Here is a 16,289-nt window from a genome sequence, read left to right on the forward strand (position 1 = left end):
AGCCGATTGGCGATTCTCTCTCATCATGGATGTTTCTCTCTCTCCCTCCTCCTTTCCTCCCTCTGAAAAAAATTAAAAAAAGGAAAAGAAGAAAAATGGGAATAACCGGGCCCCTCGATGGGGCTCCCAGGAGTGGCCCTGGGTGCTGGCCCTCCCGTCCCCTGTGGGGCGGGTTGCGCATCCTGTCTGGGGCCAGGGTGCCCCATGGTCACCCCGGGTTACAGGGCGTGGGGCCCACTGGCTCTCTCTCTCTCTCTCTCTCTCTCTCTCTCTCTCCTGCCCAGCCACCTGGTCCCTGCCCGGCCCCGCACGCCCGGGCATGTGCCCTGACCGGGAATCGAACCCTGGTGAGCGGTACCTGAGGGGTTTTTGCTCCTGACGGTCTTGGGTGTCGTCGGGGACTTGGTGGGCGACGTCTCGGGGTCGGCCTCGTCACTCTGGGTCTGGTCCGTGTCCGACTCCTCCCTCACGGAGACGTCGGAGCCTGGGAGGGGCGGCGACGGCCTGAGGTCTCCCAGACGGTCCCCGATTTTTGGATTCGGGCCTGGAGTTCCGGATGAAACAGAATTCGTGGGGGGTTCTCCGTGCGGGAAGCGTGAGCGGCTCCCTCGGGCCCCTCCGCCCTTGCACGTGGGAGCGGGCGCTGTGACCTCCCGGCGGCTCTGCCCTCCCGGGGCCCCTCACACCTGCCGGGCCCCCCTGGGAGCGCGCTGGCCGCAGAGTCCGAGCAGAGGGCCGGGCCGGGGCCTGCGTGGCCGACAGGCTCCCAGGGGGCGCCCCCGGCTGGTCCACGGGCCACACTGGGAGCAGCGCGGGTGTGTGCGCGAACACCTGCCCGGGGAGCCGGGCTTCCCACCGGCCCGTGCACCGGGGCCTGGCCAGGAACTCACAGGCTCCCCGATCCGGGGAGACCCGTGATCAGGCATGTGGGGGAAGCTGGCGGGGTACACGGAGAGATCAGCTCCCACGTGGAGGCGGGGGGGTCCTGCTCAGAAAGGGCCTCTCCGGCCCTCAGTTTCCCCAACTACAGAGCAAGCGGAGTTGAACCTGGACGCGTTAGAGAGCTCACGGGACGCCAGGCCTTCTCTTCAGAAAATGGTGTCCAACATGTGTGCGCACACACACTTGTACACACAAGCATGTATGCAAACACAAATACACGTGCACACGCACAAAGCACATATGCAAATATGCACACACAACACACACGAGCACAAGCACGTATGCAAACACAAACACGATGCGCGCACACAAAGCACACACATGAACATACAAGCATGTGTGCAAACACGAACACCCATACACACACCACCATATATACACACATGCACATGCACTCGCACACAAAGCACACACAGGTATGCGTGCACACGGGCACGTGTACACACAAGCACATGCACACGCACTTGCATGCACACACATACATGCACACACACAGTCTGGAGGGCGGGACTAGTCTGGTGGTGACTGTGGCCTGGCCCCGGATGTGTCCCCTGTGGAGACGACACCCCAGGGACTCGGAGGCCCCCCCTGCCTTTCCGCCTGCCCCCCCATCTCGTGGTCCCATGCGCCACTCACTCTGCTTGCCGGGGGCCGAGGGCTCCTCGGGCTTCTCGGCGGCCGCCTCGGCCTCGTCGGCGATCTTGCTGGCGAAGCCGCCGGACAGGCAGAGCTTGCCGGTGTCCAGCGCGGCCTTGCCGAGGGGCGCCACGGCCGAGTAGACGGGGGAGTAGCCGTTGGAGCCGCAGCCGAGCGCGGCCAGCTCCAGGGCCTTGCCGCCCGTGATGATGGGGATGTTGAGGGACAGCTTGCGCCGGCGGCTGGGCGAGGACGTCTTGGTGGTGAGCGACAGCGGGGGCGGCGAGGAGAACTTGCGGGTGGCGCGCGGGGACTTGGGGGGATCCCCGTACAGCAGCTTGTTGTTCTGGCCGCTGGCGAACAGGAGCTCCAGCGACCTGCGGTGGGGGGGGGTGGCAGGGGGAGGGAGGAGGGTCGGCGTGGCCCGGGCAGGGGGTCGGGGTCCCCCATGCCTGCTGGGCCCCCGGGCACGTGCCCATCCTGGACGGGGTCTCTCCTGCTCTCAGGGGCTCTGGGGGGCTGGTGCCGAGGTCAGAGCCGCCCGTGGGGCCTGAGCTGGTGGACAGTGGGCGCGGGTGGGGGGCCCTGGTCCTCCTCATGGCTCTGGCTGCATTCGGGACCCGCCTGGCCTCCCCGGGGCCCTGGCAGGTGGGGTCGTGCAGGAGGCCTGCCCCGACAGCCGGGGGCCCAGCTCCAGCCCCATGTCGTGCCTGGGGGCATGGGGAGCACAGCGTCCACACTGTCCCCCAGACTCGGCCGGCCGGGCACCCTCGGGCTCAGTGAGACCAGGGTCCCGGGTGCAGGCGCCCCCTCAGCCACGGACTCCTCTGTGGGACCCCACAGAGGGACCCCACTTCTCCTCAGAGCAGGATGCGGGCTCAGAGAGCGGGAATACGTTCCCAGTCTCCTTCCCTCCATCCCTTCCTTTTTCTTTCTTTAAATATTTGTATTGATTTCCAAGAGGAAGGGAGGGAGAGAGAGAGAAACATCAGTGATGAGAGAGAACCATGGATCGGCCGCCTCCTGCACCCCCCAACCTGGGGATGGAGCCCGCAACCTGGGCCTGTGCCCCGACCGGGAATCGAACCCTGACCTCCTGGTTCCTACGTAGACGCTCAGCCCCTGAGCCAGGCCGGCCGGGCCAGGCTCTTTCTTTCTTCAATGGGGAAGGTGTGGAACTCTGACCCTTGGAGAGGGGTGGGCCCAGCTTCACGGAGGGGCTGAGAGGTGAGACGGTGGAGGACAGAGCAGGTGTCTGCCTGCAGCGGACCCCACCCGGGAGCCCGAGGGAAGGGGTCAGCCCCACACCCCACACCCCCCGCCGCTCGGCTTGGTTCTGGGGGTGCCTGCCTCCTCTGCTCAGGCCGCTCCGGGGCCCGGGGGGGGGGGGGGGGGGGAGAGTGTGGCTCTGCGGGAGGCGGCGGCGCCCACCTGGCGGGGATGGCGCTGATGGGCCGGCGGTAGATGGCGATCAGCTTGTCCAGGACCACGGCGGCGGAGGTGAAGACGCGGTAGGAGTGCAGGAAGGTGTTGAGGAAGTCGATGCTGAGGAAGCGCAGGTCGGTGAGCCGCTCCAGCAGCCGGCCCACGCTGGCGTAGCGGATCTGCAGCACCTTGCAGGAGTTCATGGTCTTGCTGAAGCGGATGTCCACGTCGTCACAGTACAGCGAGGCGTCCGACCTGCGGGGGGCGGGGGAGGGGCACCGGGTCACACAGGGCCGGGGCGGGGGAGGGGCTCGCCACCGGGCATCGCTGTCTCCGATGCACTGACAGCCAGGGCGGACAGACGGACAGACAGACGGGCTGCTCATGGAACAAGGAGAACTTTGGGAGAAGGACACCGAGAGGAAGAAGGGGCTGCGACTTATTTATTTTTTTGGCAACGATAATCTTAGAAACCGGCCACTATCATTATTATTTTTTTAAAAACATTTTTATTGATTTCAGAGACGAAGGGAGAGGGATAGAAACATCAGTGGTGAGAGAGGCCTGGCTGGTGTGGCTCAGTGGATAGAGCGTCGGCCTGCAGACTGAAGGGTCCTGGGTTCGATTCCCAGTCAAGGGCACAAGCCCGGGTTGCCGGCTCGATCCCCATGGGGGGCATGCAGAAGGCAGCCGATCCATGATTTTTCTCATCACTGATATTTCTCTCTCTCCCTCTCCCTCTCCCTTCCTCTCTGAAAAAAAAATACACACATACACACACACATACACACACACACTAGAGGCCCGGTGTACAAATTTGTGCACAGGTAGGGTTCCCTAGGCCTGGCCGGTGATCAGGGCCAATGTGTGGGGCAAGTGGCAGGGTGATGGGGGGGGGGTGTCCCTGCTGGCACCTGCCTTGGCTGGCCTGGGGCCTGCGGGCTGGGGGCAGCTCCTGCATTGAGCGTCTGCCCCCTGGTGGTCAGTGCATGTCATAGCAACTGGTCATTCCGCATTTCGGTCAACTTGCATATTAGGCTTTTATTATATAGGATATGTATACTTAAAAAAATGATGGGAGAGAATCATGCATACCCCACACTGGGGTGGAGCCCACAACCCGGGCATGTGCCCTGACCAGGAATCGAACCGTGACCTCCTGGTTCATAGGTTGACACTCAACCACTGAGCCACGCCAGCCGGGCTCCACTGTTATATTTTAAACAGCCTCATGCAAAAACCCACTGAGCCAAAGCCGTCTTCCAAATAGACATGAACTAGCCCTGACCGCGTGGCTCAGTGGGTTAGTGTCGTCCCTGCACTCCAAGGTTGCATGTTCGGTCCCCGGTCAGGGCACATACAAAAATCAAGCAATGAACGCATCCATCAGTGGGACAACACATTGATGTTTCTCTCTCCCCCACCCCTCTAAAATCAATAAATAATCCTATATAATAAAAGAGAAACATGCAAATTAACCATCCCTCCACTACAAGCAAAGCCACCCCACAAGCCAATCAGGAGCAAGTATGCAAATTAACCCAACTAAGATGGCAGCGGCCATGGAGCTGGAGCAAGCAGGAGGCTTGGGTTGCCCCTGGCGATGGAGGAAGCCAAGCTTCCCACCTGCCCTGGCAGGCCCTGGGCTATGCTCAAGGCTACAAAGTTTCAATTATAGAAAATAAATAAATCCCAGAAAAAAGAAAAAAAGGAGAGATTGGGAGCTTGGGTTGCCGGGGGGCGTGGCCAGCCTGAAAACGGTCATCAGCCCCTCAACCAGGCTGGCCACACCTCATGGGGTGAGGGTCCCCACTGGGGGGCTTGGTCAGCCTGCAAATAGCCATCAGCCCCTCACCCATGCTGGCCAGGAATCCCAGTAGGGACCCCGACCCTGAAGGGGGTGTGGCCAGCCTGAAAACAGCCCTTAGCCCCTCACTCAGGCTGGCCACACCCCCATGGGGTGAGGGTCCCCACTGGGGGGCTTGACCAGCCTGCAAACAGCCATCAGCCCCTCACCCAGGCTGGCCAGGCACCCCAGCGGGACCCTCACCCTGATCTGGGACATCCTTCAGGGCAAACCAGCCGGCCCCCACCCATGCACCAGGCCTCTATCCTATATAATAAAAGGGTAATATGCAAATTGGCCCTAACAACAGAACGACTGGGAATGACTGGTCACTATGACACACACTGACCACCAGGGGGCAGATGCTCAATGCAGGAGCTGCCCTCTGGTGGTCAGTGTGCTCCCACATGGGGGAGCTCTGCTCAGCCACAAGCCAGGCTGACGGCTGCCAGTACAGCGGTGGTGGTGGGAGCCTCTCTCACCTCCTCAGCAGCACTAAGGATGTCCGACTGCAGCTTAGGTCTGCTCCCCGCTGGTAAGTGGACATCCCCCGAGGGCTGCCGGGCTTCCAGAGGGATGTCTGACTGCCAGCTTAGGCCTGATCCCCCAGGGAGCAGGCCTAAGTCAGCAGGTGGACATCCCCTGAGGGGTCCCAGACTGCGAGAGGGCACAGGCCGGGCTGAGGGACCTTCCCGAGTGCACAAATTTTTGTGCACCGGGCCTCTAGTAATAATAACAAAACCCACAAAACCCCAACAGATATAAACTCAAAACAGACAACAAATACCCAAAAGACGAAAACTGGGTATTGGAGCCAGCACGGCCGGCCCAGCGTCCCTGCCGCAACGTGTGGCCCCGCGGCCGGGCCGACGGGTCAGGGGCACTCACTTGATCATCTGTGGCACCGTGACCTTAGAATTCTCCTCGAAGGCGTTCATCATGAGGCCGTTGCACCGGATGTTGTCCACACACTGGAAGCACAGGGGGCCCCGAGTCAGAGCCTCCGTCCCCATCCCGGGACCCGGCCCAGCGGGGGCTCCGCCCAGCGAGAGCCATGCACATGGTCTCCTCCCCCTGCGATATAGGTGCCTGGCCCCCGAGGGCCCCGTGCGTCCGGGCAGGGGCAGGGTCGATGCATAGCCACCCATGAATGTTGGTCAGAAGCCAGGCCCCTGCTCAGGGACCTTGTGGGGGTTCCCCTGACAGCCTGAGCCTCAGTTTGTCTACCTGCAAAATGGGGACAAACTGAGGCTGGGCTGTTTGCAAAGTCTGCTCTGAATGGGAAGTACCCACACGGACCCAGAGAAAAGTGTGACCTTTTCCCTTTCATTCCTCTGCCCCAAGCCCACGTTTCCGCCCGGAGAGGGTTCCTCCTTGGCTGGGGGAAGGGGGGAGGGGGCTGCATTGGGTCATATCCCAGAATCCTCTGGTTTCAAGGATGCACGTGGTGGCAGTGGGCGTCACTGGGGTGCAGCAGACAGGTGGTGCAGTGGGAGGTCAAGGCTGGGACCCCCTGCACCCCAGTTTTGCAGCCCGCACTCTTGGACCCTCCCCAGCCCGGCTCCTGCCACAGCCCCGACATGCATCACAGGGCGGCTGACCCAGAGGCAGGGGTTCCCAGACCCGGCTTGGTGGGCGGCCCAGGGAATGGACGGCCGGCCTGGAGGACACAAGCCTTGTCCATCGGAACCGCCCAGGCGTGGGGGGGGCTCAGGTGTGGGGGGGCTCAGGGGTGGAGGGGCCCAGGGGTGGAGTGGTTCAGGGGTGAGGGCTCAGGGGTGGAGGGGCCCAGGGGTGGAGGGGCCCAGGGGTGGAGGGGCCCAGGGATGAGGGCCCAGGGGTGGAGGGGCTCAGGGGTGGAGGGCTCAGGGTGGAGGGGTCCAGGGGTGGAGGGCTCAGGGGTGGAGGGGTCCAGGGGTGGAGGGCTCAGGGTGGAGGGGTCCAGGGGTGGAGGGGTCCAGGGGTGGAGGGCTCAGGGTGGAGGGGCCCAGGGGTGGAGGGGTCCAGGGGTGGAGGGCTCAGGGTGGAGGGGTCCAGGGGTGGAGGGCTCAGGGTGGAGGGGTCCAGGGGTGGAGGGCTCAGGGGTGGAGGGGCCCAGGGATGAGGGCCCAGGGGTGGAGGGGCTCAGGGGTGGAGGGGTCCAGGGGTGGAGGGCCCAGGGGGGAGGGCTCAGGGGTGGAGGGCTCAGGGTTAGGCTCAGGGGTGGAGGGGTCCAGGGGTGGAGGGGCTCAGGGGTGGAGGGGCCCAGGGGTGGAGGGGCTCAGGGGTGGAGGGGCTCAGGGGTGGAGGGGCCCAGGGGTGGAGGGGCTCAGGGGTGGAGGGGCTCAGGGGTGGAGGGGCCCAGGGGTGGAGGGGCCCAGGAGTGGAGGGGCTCAGGGGTGGAGGGGTCCAGGGGTGGAGGGCTCAGGGGTGGAGGGCTCAGGGGTGGAGGGGTCCAGGTATGGAGGGCTCAGGCGTGGAGGGCTGAGGCTTGGAGGGCCCAGGCTCTGGGGAACGGGTCACGGGCTCACCTGGCTGATGTCGCTGGTCCAGGCTGCCTTCTCCTGCCGGGACGAGGCCACCAGGATGACGGTGAAGGGCGGGGCCTCCTTGGGCTCCACCCCGATCTTGAAGTCCAGGTGGTCCATGTCCTGGCCGGACCCTTTGGCTTCAGGGTGCAAAACACGCAGGCAGCCCAGTGAGCGTGGGCCTGGCTGGGCCGGGCCCCTAATCTCTGCCCGCGCGGGGGGGGGCGGGGCATCCGGGGCACAGGCGTGTGGCCGCTTCCCGGGTCCAGGGGGGGCCTCCCCCACCCCCCCCCAGGACCATGTCCGGGCCCAGCCTTCAGGTGAGTGAGTGTGTGTGTATATGCGTGTGCGTGTGTGTGTGCACACGCGTGTGAATGCACGAGCAGCTCCCACACCGACCTTCCTCCTCCGTGCTCTCCGGGTCCTCCAGCAGGGTGCACTCGATGAGGGACACCACCCCGTTCTGCAAGAGAGCGGCCCAGGGGTCGGCCGGGGCCCTGACCGGGGGCAGCCACGGCGTGTTCTACTCCCAGTGGCGTTGAAAACATGCGTTTCTATTGGCTTTATCCACTGATGTTTCTCTCTCTTAGAAACATCCGTGATGAGAGAGAATCATGGACCGGCCGCCTCCCGCACGCCCCCCACTGGGGATCGAGGATTCGGGGTTTTCCGACGGAGGGGTTCTCAGCCCCACTGTGCGGACCCACATACCGGGGCTCGGGGGGGCCAGGTGCCGGGTGCGAGGTCCGGACAGTGATGCCGAGAGCCCAGCCCCGCCCGGCCCGCTCACCTTGGTCAGGCCCACCCCCCCCCCCCCCCCCGGCCCGCTCACCTTGGTCAGGGGCAGCCGCCCCCCCCCCCCCGGCCTGCTCACCTTGGTCAGGGGCAGCCGCCCCCCCCCCCCCGGCCTGCTCACCTTGGTCAGGGGCAGCCCCCCGCCCCCCCCGCCGGCCCGCTCACCTTGGTCAGGGGCAGCCCCCCCCCCGCCCCGGCCTGCTCACCTTGGTCAGGGGCAGCCCCCCCCCCGCCCCGGCCTGCTCACCTTGGTCAGGGGCAGCCGCCCCCCCCCCCCGGCCTGCTCACCTTGGTCAGGGGCAGCCCCCCCCCCCGCCCCGGCCTGCTCACCTTGGTCAGGGGCAGCCCCCCCCCCCGCCCCGGCCTGCTCACCTTGGTCAGGGGCAGCCGCCCCCCCCCCCCCCGGCCTGCTCACCTTGGTCAGGGGCAGCCCCCCGCCCCCCCCGCCGGCCCGCTCACCTTGGTCGGGGCAGCCCCCCCCACCCCCCCCCTCACCTTGGTCAGGCCAATCCCCCCCCCCCCCCCCCGCTCACCTTGGTCAGGGGCAGCCCCCCCCCCCCGGCCTGCTCACCTTGGTCAGGGGCAGCCCCCCCCGCCCCCCCCCACACCACCCCCCCCCTCACCTTGGTCAGGTGCAGCTTCCCGCCGGAGCCGCGCGTGCAGATGATCAGGTGCTTGGAGAACAGGAAGCACTGCCGCTCGCCCCTCCTTCCTCAGGGACAGCGACCCCAGGCGGCCCCGCGGGATCTTGCCCTTCTCGGACATGGGCACCTGGATGAGGGACCCTGCGGGCAGAGGGGAGAGGCCCGGCTGACCCCTGGGTGACCCATCTCTGGACTGACCCCTGGCTGACCCCTGACTGACCCCTGGCTGACCCCTGGATGACTACTGACTTACCTCATCTCCAGGTTGATCCCTGACCTCTGACCCCTGGCTAACCCCTGGCTGAACCCTCTCCAGGGTGACCCCTGACTGACCCCTGGCTGACCCCATCTCCAGGGTGACCCCTGACTGACCCCTGGCTGACCCCTGACCTCTGGCTGACCCCGTCTCCAGGGTGGCCCTGGCCTCTGAGCACCATGGGAGTGGAGTGTGGGACTGAGCTTAGGATCAGGGCGACCCCAGTCCTGGCAGCGGCCCCCCAGCCCCTCCCCCGGGCCAGGGGGGGGGGACAGGGCTGGGTGGATCAGAGAGGCGCCGTGTGGCACCCCGTGGCCCCCCGGCCAGGGCCAGGCCTGGGCAGCAGGAAGCCCTCAGGACTCGGACCCCCGGGAGAGGCTGGCAGGAGGCTGATGGGGGTGGGAGGGGAGGGGCTGGCTCCGGCCCAGGGGGACGAACAAGAAACAGGAAGACGAGGAGCCGGGACGGAGCCTGGGGACCTGTGGTCACTCCCCCACCCTGGGACCCTGTGGTCACTCCCCCACCCTGGGACCCTGTGGTCACTCCCCCACCCTGGGACCCTGTGGTCACTCCCCCACCCTGGGACCCTGTGGTCACTCCCCCACCCTGGGACCCTGTGGTCACTCCCCCCGCCCTGGGGACCCGCGGTCACTCCCCCCACCCTGGGGACCCGCGGTCACTCCCCCCACCCTGGGGACCCGCGGTCACTCCCCCCACCCTGGGGACCCGCGGTCACTCCCCCCACCCTGGGGACCCGAGGTCACTCCCCCCCACCCTGGGGACCCGAGGTCACTCCCCCCACCCTGGGGACCCGCGGTCACTCCCCCGCCCTGGGGACCCGCGGTCACTCCCCCCACCCTGGGGACCCTGTGGTCACTCCCCCACCCTGGGGACCCGCGGTCACTCCCCCCACCCTGGGGACCCGCGGTCACTCCCCCGCCCTGGGGACCCGCGGTCACTCCCCCGCCCTGGGGACCCGCGGTCACTCCCCCCACCCTGGGGACCCTGTGGTCACTCCCCCCAGCCCTGGGGACCCGTGGTCACTCCCCCCACCCTGGGGACCCGAGGTCACTCCCCCCACCCTGGGGACCCGAGGTCACTCCCCCCACCCTGGGGACCCGCGGTCACTCCCCCCCACCCTGGGGACCCGAGGTCACTCCCCCCCACCCTGGGGACCCGAGGTCACTCCCCCCAGCCCTGGGGACCCTGTGGTCACTCCCCCACCCTGGGACCCTGTGGTCACTCCCCCCACCCTGGGGACCCGCGGTCACTCCCCCCACCCTGGGGACCCGCGGTCACTCCCCCCGCCCTGGGGACCCGCGGTCACTCCCCCCACCCTGGGGACCCTGTGGTCACTCCCCCCAGCCCTGGGGACCCGTGGTCACTCCCCCCACCCTGGGGACCCGAGGTCACTCCCCCCACCCTGGGGACCCGAGGTCACTCCCCCCACCCTGGGGACCCGCGGTCACTCCCCCCACCCTGGGGACCCTGTGGTCACTCCCCCCAGCCCTGGGGACCCGTGGTCACTCCCCCCACCCTGGGGACCCGCGGTCACTCCCCCCACCCTGGGGACCCGCGGTCACTCCCCCCACCCTGGGGACCCGAGGTCACTCCCCCCACCCTGGGGACCCGAGGTCACTCCCCCCCACCCTGGGGACCCGCGGTCACTCCCCCCACCCTGGGGACCCGAGGTCACTCCCCCCACCCTGGGGACCCGAGGTCACTCCCCCGCCCTGGGGACCCGCGGTCACTCCCCCACCCTGGGGACCCTGTGGTCACTCCCCCCACCCTGGGGACCCGCGGTCACTCCCCCACCCTGGGGACCCTGTGGTCACTCCCCCACCCTGGGGACCCGCGGTCACTCCCCCCACCCTGGGGACCCTGTGGTCACTCCCCCCAGCCCTGGGGACCCGTGGTCACTCCCCCCACCCTGGGGACCCGAGGTCACTCCCCCCACCCTGGGGACCCGAGGTCACTCCCCCCACCCTGGGGACCCGCGGTCACTCCCCCCACCCTGGGGACCCGAGGTCACTCCCCCCCACCCTGGGGACCCGAGGTCACTCCCCCCCACCCTGGGGACCCTGTGGTCACTCCCCCACCCTGGGGACCCTGTGGTCACTCCCCCCACCCTGGGAACCCGCGGTCACTCCCCCCACCCTGGGGACCCGCGGTCACTCCCCCCACCCTGGGGACCCGCGGTCACTCCCCCCACCCTGGGGACCCGCGGTCACTCCCCCACCCTGGGACCCTGTGGTCACTCCCCCCACCCTGGGGACCCTGTGGTCACTCCCCCCCAGCCCTGGGGACCCGCGGTCACTCCCCCCAGCCCTGGGGACCCGCGGCCACTCCCCCCAGCCCTGGGGACCCGCGGTCACGCTGGCAGGCGCGGGAGCCACAGCAGCCAGAGAGGCCGAGCCCCCCGCCCCCCCAGCCCGGGCTGGCGCAGGGCCCACCTTGCCTGACGAAGGTCTGGCTGGTGTCCAGCAGGATCTCGCAGCCCTCGATGATCATGCGCTCGATGGCCAGGTTCTTCCGGATGTTCTCTGTCTCGCTCACCTCGTCATGCATGATCCTGGGGGACGGACGGGGGGCGGGGGGGGTGGCGCGGTCGGACGCAGCTCGGGCAGCCGCCCCGGGAGGGAGGGGTGCCGGGCCCAGCCAGGTCTGGGGAGAAAGCCTGGCACCCCCAATTCTCAGCGGGGCCCCCCACAAAGGGGTCGGGAGCAGGAAAGAGCCCAGTGTGCTGGGCACTGAGGTCTGATCTCATATTGTCTCCCACAGCCCAGGAGGCGGGCGATGTGTCCGAGAAAAGGAGATGGGGGGTGAACAGCTAAGACGCTGGCCTCTGGGATTTAAAAGTCTGAAACGTGGGAGGCAGAGACAGCAGCAGGGGGAGGAAGATGGACGTACAGGAGACGTCCCTAGTTCATTAACTGGCCCCTCGTCCATCTGACCACCAGCCCTGTCCACCCACAGAAGAAACCGGCTTCATTTCTGCCCCAGGGCCTTTGCACGTCCTGTGCAGTGCCCCTCGATGCTCTATATGCGGCCGTTTTCGTTAATAATGGGTCTGGAATGGCTTATTTCTGGAGGACAGGGCACCGCAGCTGGCTCGGGGAGCACCAACTTCAGTTATTTCTGTGAATTCTGGCTCGTCTGAGAGAGAAATAGGACACAGCTCCCCCCCAGTCTGAGAACACGGACAACTATCCCTGTTCTGATGGCTGCATTTCGCTTGTGTCCACGAGGTGGCGCCATCGACCTGCTTTTTACAAAGACTATTGGGTAAGAGGGCCAGCGTCTTGGACTTTGCTCAGAGCCTCCATGAGTTCCCAGGAGCCTGAGGAAAGCAGTGGGTCATTGGGGGGTGGCGGGGGAGGAGAAATCTGGAGACGTGCCCCAGGGCCTTTGCACTTACTCCTTCCCCCTTCTGAGCCCTTCATGGGGCTGTTTCCTTTATCCTGGCTCCGGGATGGCTTATTGTTGGAGAACCCGGCAATGCAGCCGGCTCAGGCAAGAATGACTTTACTTAGTTCTGTGGGTTCCGGTGCGTCGGGGAGGGAAGTTGGCCGGCGTGGCTCAGTGGTTGAGCGCCGACCTAGGAACTAGGAGGTCAGGGTTCGATTCCCGCTCAGGGCACATTCCCAGGTTGCCGGCTCGATCCCCAGTGTGGGGCGTGCAGGAGGCAGCCGGTCCATGGTTCTCTCTCATCATGGATGTTTCTCTCTCTCTCCCTCTCCCTTCTCACCCCTCCTGAGGGCTTCTATACTTGTGGTCCCATCCCCACTGAATTCTCTTATATGGCTGTTTTTAAACTTATTATTTTTTAAAATAACGTTTAAGTTGACTTTTAGAGAGAGAGGGAGGGAGAGGAACAGAGATAAAAACACGGGTGAGAGAAAAACATCATGGATCAACTGCCTCCTGCACGGCTCACCCTGGGGATCGAGCCCGCAACCCGGGCCTGTGCCCTGACCGGGAATCGAACCCATGACCTCTGGGTTCCTGGGTCGACGCTCAACCACTGAGCCATGCCAGCTGGGCTTCGGCTATATTTTTTAAAAATGTATTTTGATATTTTACAGAGAGGAAGGGAGAGGGATAGAGAGTTAGAAACATCGATCAGCTGCCTCCTGCACATCTCCCACTGGGGATGTGCCCGCAACCAAGGTACATGCCCTTGACCGGAATCGAACCCGGGACCCTTCAGTCCGCAGGCCGACGCTCTATCCACTGAGCCACACCGGCCGGGCTTTGGCTGTTTTTTTTAAAAAATCCTGGCTGGGGCTTGGCTTATTGTCAGAGGCCACGGCAGTGCCGCCGGCGCAGGGACAAACCCACTGGGTGGGTTTTGTAGGTGCTGCCGGGGCTGGGAGGGGACTTGGCTGCGTGCGTCCCCGTCTGAGAAACAGATCAAGTCCCCCCTCTTTTCTGTCCCTGCAATACCGCTCCTGTCCACAGGGCGGCAGCATTCACTCACTTTTTTTGGGGAAAAAAAATGCCCATTTGTGAAGGCGGAACACACAAGTTCGTGGCCAACTGTGCAAACTTGGTTTCAGAAACCAGTTTGTCACTTTTTTTTTTTTTTTAAATATATTTTTATTGATTTTTTACAGAGAGGAAGGGAGAGGGATAGAGAGTTAGAAACATCGATGAGAGAGAAACATCGATCAGCTGCCTCCTGCACACCTCCTACTGGGGATGTGCCGGCAACCAAGGTATATGCCCTTGACCGGAATCGAACCTGGGACCCTTCAATCCGCAGGCCGATGCTCTATCCACCGAGCCAAACCGGTTTTGGCCAGTTTGTCACTTTTTAAAAATATATTTTTACTGATTTCAGAGAGGAAGGGAGAGAGAGTTATAGAAACATCCATGGTGAGAGAGAATCATGGATCGGCTGCCTCCTGCACGCCCCCCCACTGGGGATGGAGCCCACAATCAGGGCCTGTGCCCTGGACCGGGATGGAACCCGGGACCCCTCAGTCCGCAGGCTGACGCTCTATCCACTGAGCAACACCGGCCAGGGCTGGTTTGTCGTTTTTGAGCGACGGTCTGAACAAGTTTCCCGCCGACTCCGTCTCAGGGCCTTGGTATTTTTTTTTTTTTTTCCCCAGGAACCCTCTTCTATGTTGGTTTTTAAGATCCCGGCTCTAAACGGGCTCATTACGGGAGGGCCTGGCGATGCAGCTCTAGTTCAGCTGAGTCTGACCTCGGTGAACTTGTAGGTTCAGGCCGGTGTGGGAGGGACGCTGGACACACAGCTGGTTCCTAATCCGAGATACAGAACCCGGGACCCTTCAGTCCGAGGGCCGGGGCTCTATCCACTGAGCAACCCGGCCAGGGCGGTGCCGGCACATGAGGGAGGGAGGCGGGTCACCTTAGCCCCTGATCCGAGAGGACACAGAGTGGGCTGCACGCGGGGGCCCTGGGGGACCCGGTCAGCTTCTTAGGCCACATGCTTGGGCAGCTAGGTGCTCCCTGCCCTGTGCCCGCCCTGTGCCTGCACCTGTGCCCGCCCTGTGCCCGCCCTGTGCCTGCACCTGTGCCCGCCCTGTGCCCGCCCTGTGCCTGCACCTGTGCCCGCCCTGTGCCCGCCCTGTGCCTGCACCTGTGCCCGCCCTGTGCCCGCCCTGTGCCTGCACCTGTGCCTGCCCTGTGCCCGCCCTGTGCCCGCCCTGTGCCTGCACCTGTGCCCGCCCTGTGCCCGCCCTGTGCCTGCACCTGTGCCTGCCCTGTGCCCGCCCTGTGCCCGCACCTGTGCCGGCCCTGTGCCCGCCCTGTGCCTGCACCTGTGCCCGCCCTGTGCCCGCCCTGTGCCTGCACCTGTGCCCGCCCTGTGCCCGCCCTGTGCCTGCACCTGTGCCCGCCCTGTGCCTGCACCTGTGCCCGCCCTGTGACAGGTGCCCTGGGTCAGGCGTCCCTCTGGGCCGGGAGCCCCCGTTGGAACGTGTGTGTGGGATCTGGTACCCGGGTTCGTGGTCCCTCCTCCCTGCACACCCTCCCCCACCCTTCTCGTCTGCTCACCCGGCCCTGACTCGGCCTGTCTCCCTCCCCACGTCGGACCCGTCAGCAACTCCAGCTTCAACACACGCCCAGGGGCCGGACCCTCCTGCTCACCTCCCCCGCCACCGGGCCACCGGGGTGCAGGCGGCGACCCTGCGGCCTGGGGTGGGCAGCGCCCCCTCCCTGGTCTCCCCTGCCCCCCTCTGCCCGGCAGGAGGCCCCCAGGCTTCAGGGGCTGAGAGGGGCCTTGGCGTGTCCCCCTTGGACACGGTCTGGGGTGATGGGGGCCTTGGGCACAGGAAGGCCCGCCCCCAGGCCCCCCCCCCCGGGACATGCTGACACCGGAGATGGAGGAGGTGGCCCTGCCTGGGACCTGACCCCGAGTGAGCTGGGCCTTCCGCCCACGTGGGCCTGGGCTGTGAACCAGGCACTGCTCCCCCCGCCCTCCGTCACCTCGAATCCTGCCCTGAGCAGGAGCTCCCCTGTGGGCCCAGCACCCCGGGGCGGGGGGTCAGGGGGCACCCGGGTGGGGTCGGGCTGCGCTCACCGGGACAGCTCCTCCAGCTTGGACTTGGCGTAGTCCAGGCTGTTCCGCTCCACGTGCTCGTAGGGGGTGTGCGCCAGGAGCTCGTGCAGCGTCAGGATGTACCTGGGGATCTGGGGGGGCGGGGGGCGGGGGGTGAGGGACGGAGGGACAGGGCAGCATTGGGAAGGTTCGCTCAGCTCCGAGGACACCTGCAGGGGCAGGGCCTGGGGTGCCTGGGGCCAGGAGGGACAGGGCCCCTGAGGGAGCTGCCCCGGCCTTCCCACCACGCCTGCGCTGTGGGGCACCCTCCCCCAGCCCCGCTGTCCTCCAGCCCCGAGCAGGCATGGCAGGGCCTGGGCTCTCCCTGCGTGGCTACGGGAGCCCCACAGGGCGGCCCACCTGGGACACGGGGTAGGTGAGGACGCATCTGGGGTGGGGGTGGGGGGAGGGCACACCTGGAACATGGGGGGCTGGGACGCACCTGGGATGGGGGTGGTGGGGGAGGGCACACCTGGAACATGGGGGGCTGGGACGCACCTGGGATGGGGGGTGGGGTGAGGGCACACCTGGAACATGGGGGGCTGGGACGCACCTGGGATGGGGGTGGGGGGAGGGCACACCTGGAACATGGGGGGCTGGGACGCACCTGGGGTGGGGGGTGGGGTGAGGGCACACCTGGAACATGGGGGGCTGGGACGCACCTGGG

The 16,289-nt window shown here is 65.9% G+C and overlaps 1 protein-coding gene across 1 annotated transcript in view; it reads right to left on the bottom strand.

Annotated features, from left to right (window-relative positions):
* The window catches only part of RASGRF1 (Ras protein specific guanine nucleotide releasing factor 1), a 55,403-nt gene that overhangs the window by 15,078 nt on the left and 24,036 nt on the right, over window positions 1-16,289 (bottom strand). Inside the window, 10 exon segments of the mRNA XM_070400480.1 lie at window positions 359-544; window positions 1,579-1,955; window positions 3,010-3,258; window positions 5,738-5,820; window positions 7,360-7,496; window positions 7,756-7,819; window positions 8,775-8,855; window positions 8,857-8,936; window positions 11,505-11,623; window positions 15,605-15,714. Coding sequence (XP_070256581.1) covers window positions 359-544; window positions 1,579-1,955; window positions 3,010-3,258; window positions 5,738-5,820; window positions 7,360-7,496; window positions 7,756-7,819; window positions 8,775-8,855; window positions 8,857-8,936; window positions 11,505-11,623; window positions 15,605-15,714 — 1,486 coding nt within the window.

Source organism: Myotis yumanensis, unplaced genomic scaffold, assembly GCF_028538775.1.
Source record: "Myotis yumanensis isolate MYYU_CA2020_CCGP unplaced genomic scaffold, mMyoYum1.0.hap1 SCAF_20, whole genome shotgun sequence".
In the NCBI taxonomy this organism is placed as follows: domain Eukaryota; kingdom Metazoa; phylum Chordata; class Mammalia; order Chiroptera; family Vespertilionidae; genus Myotis; species Myotis yumanensis.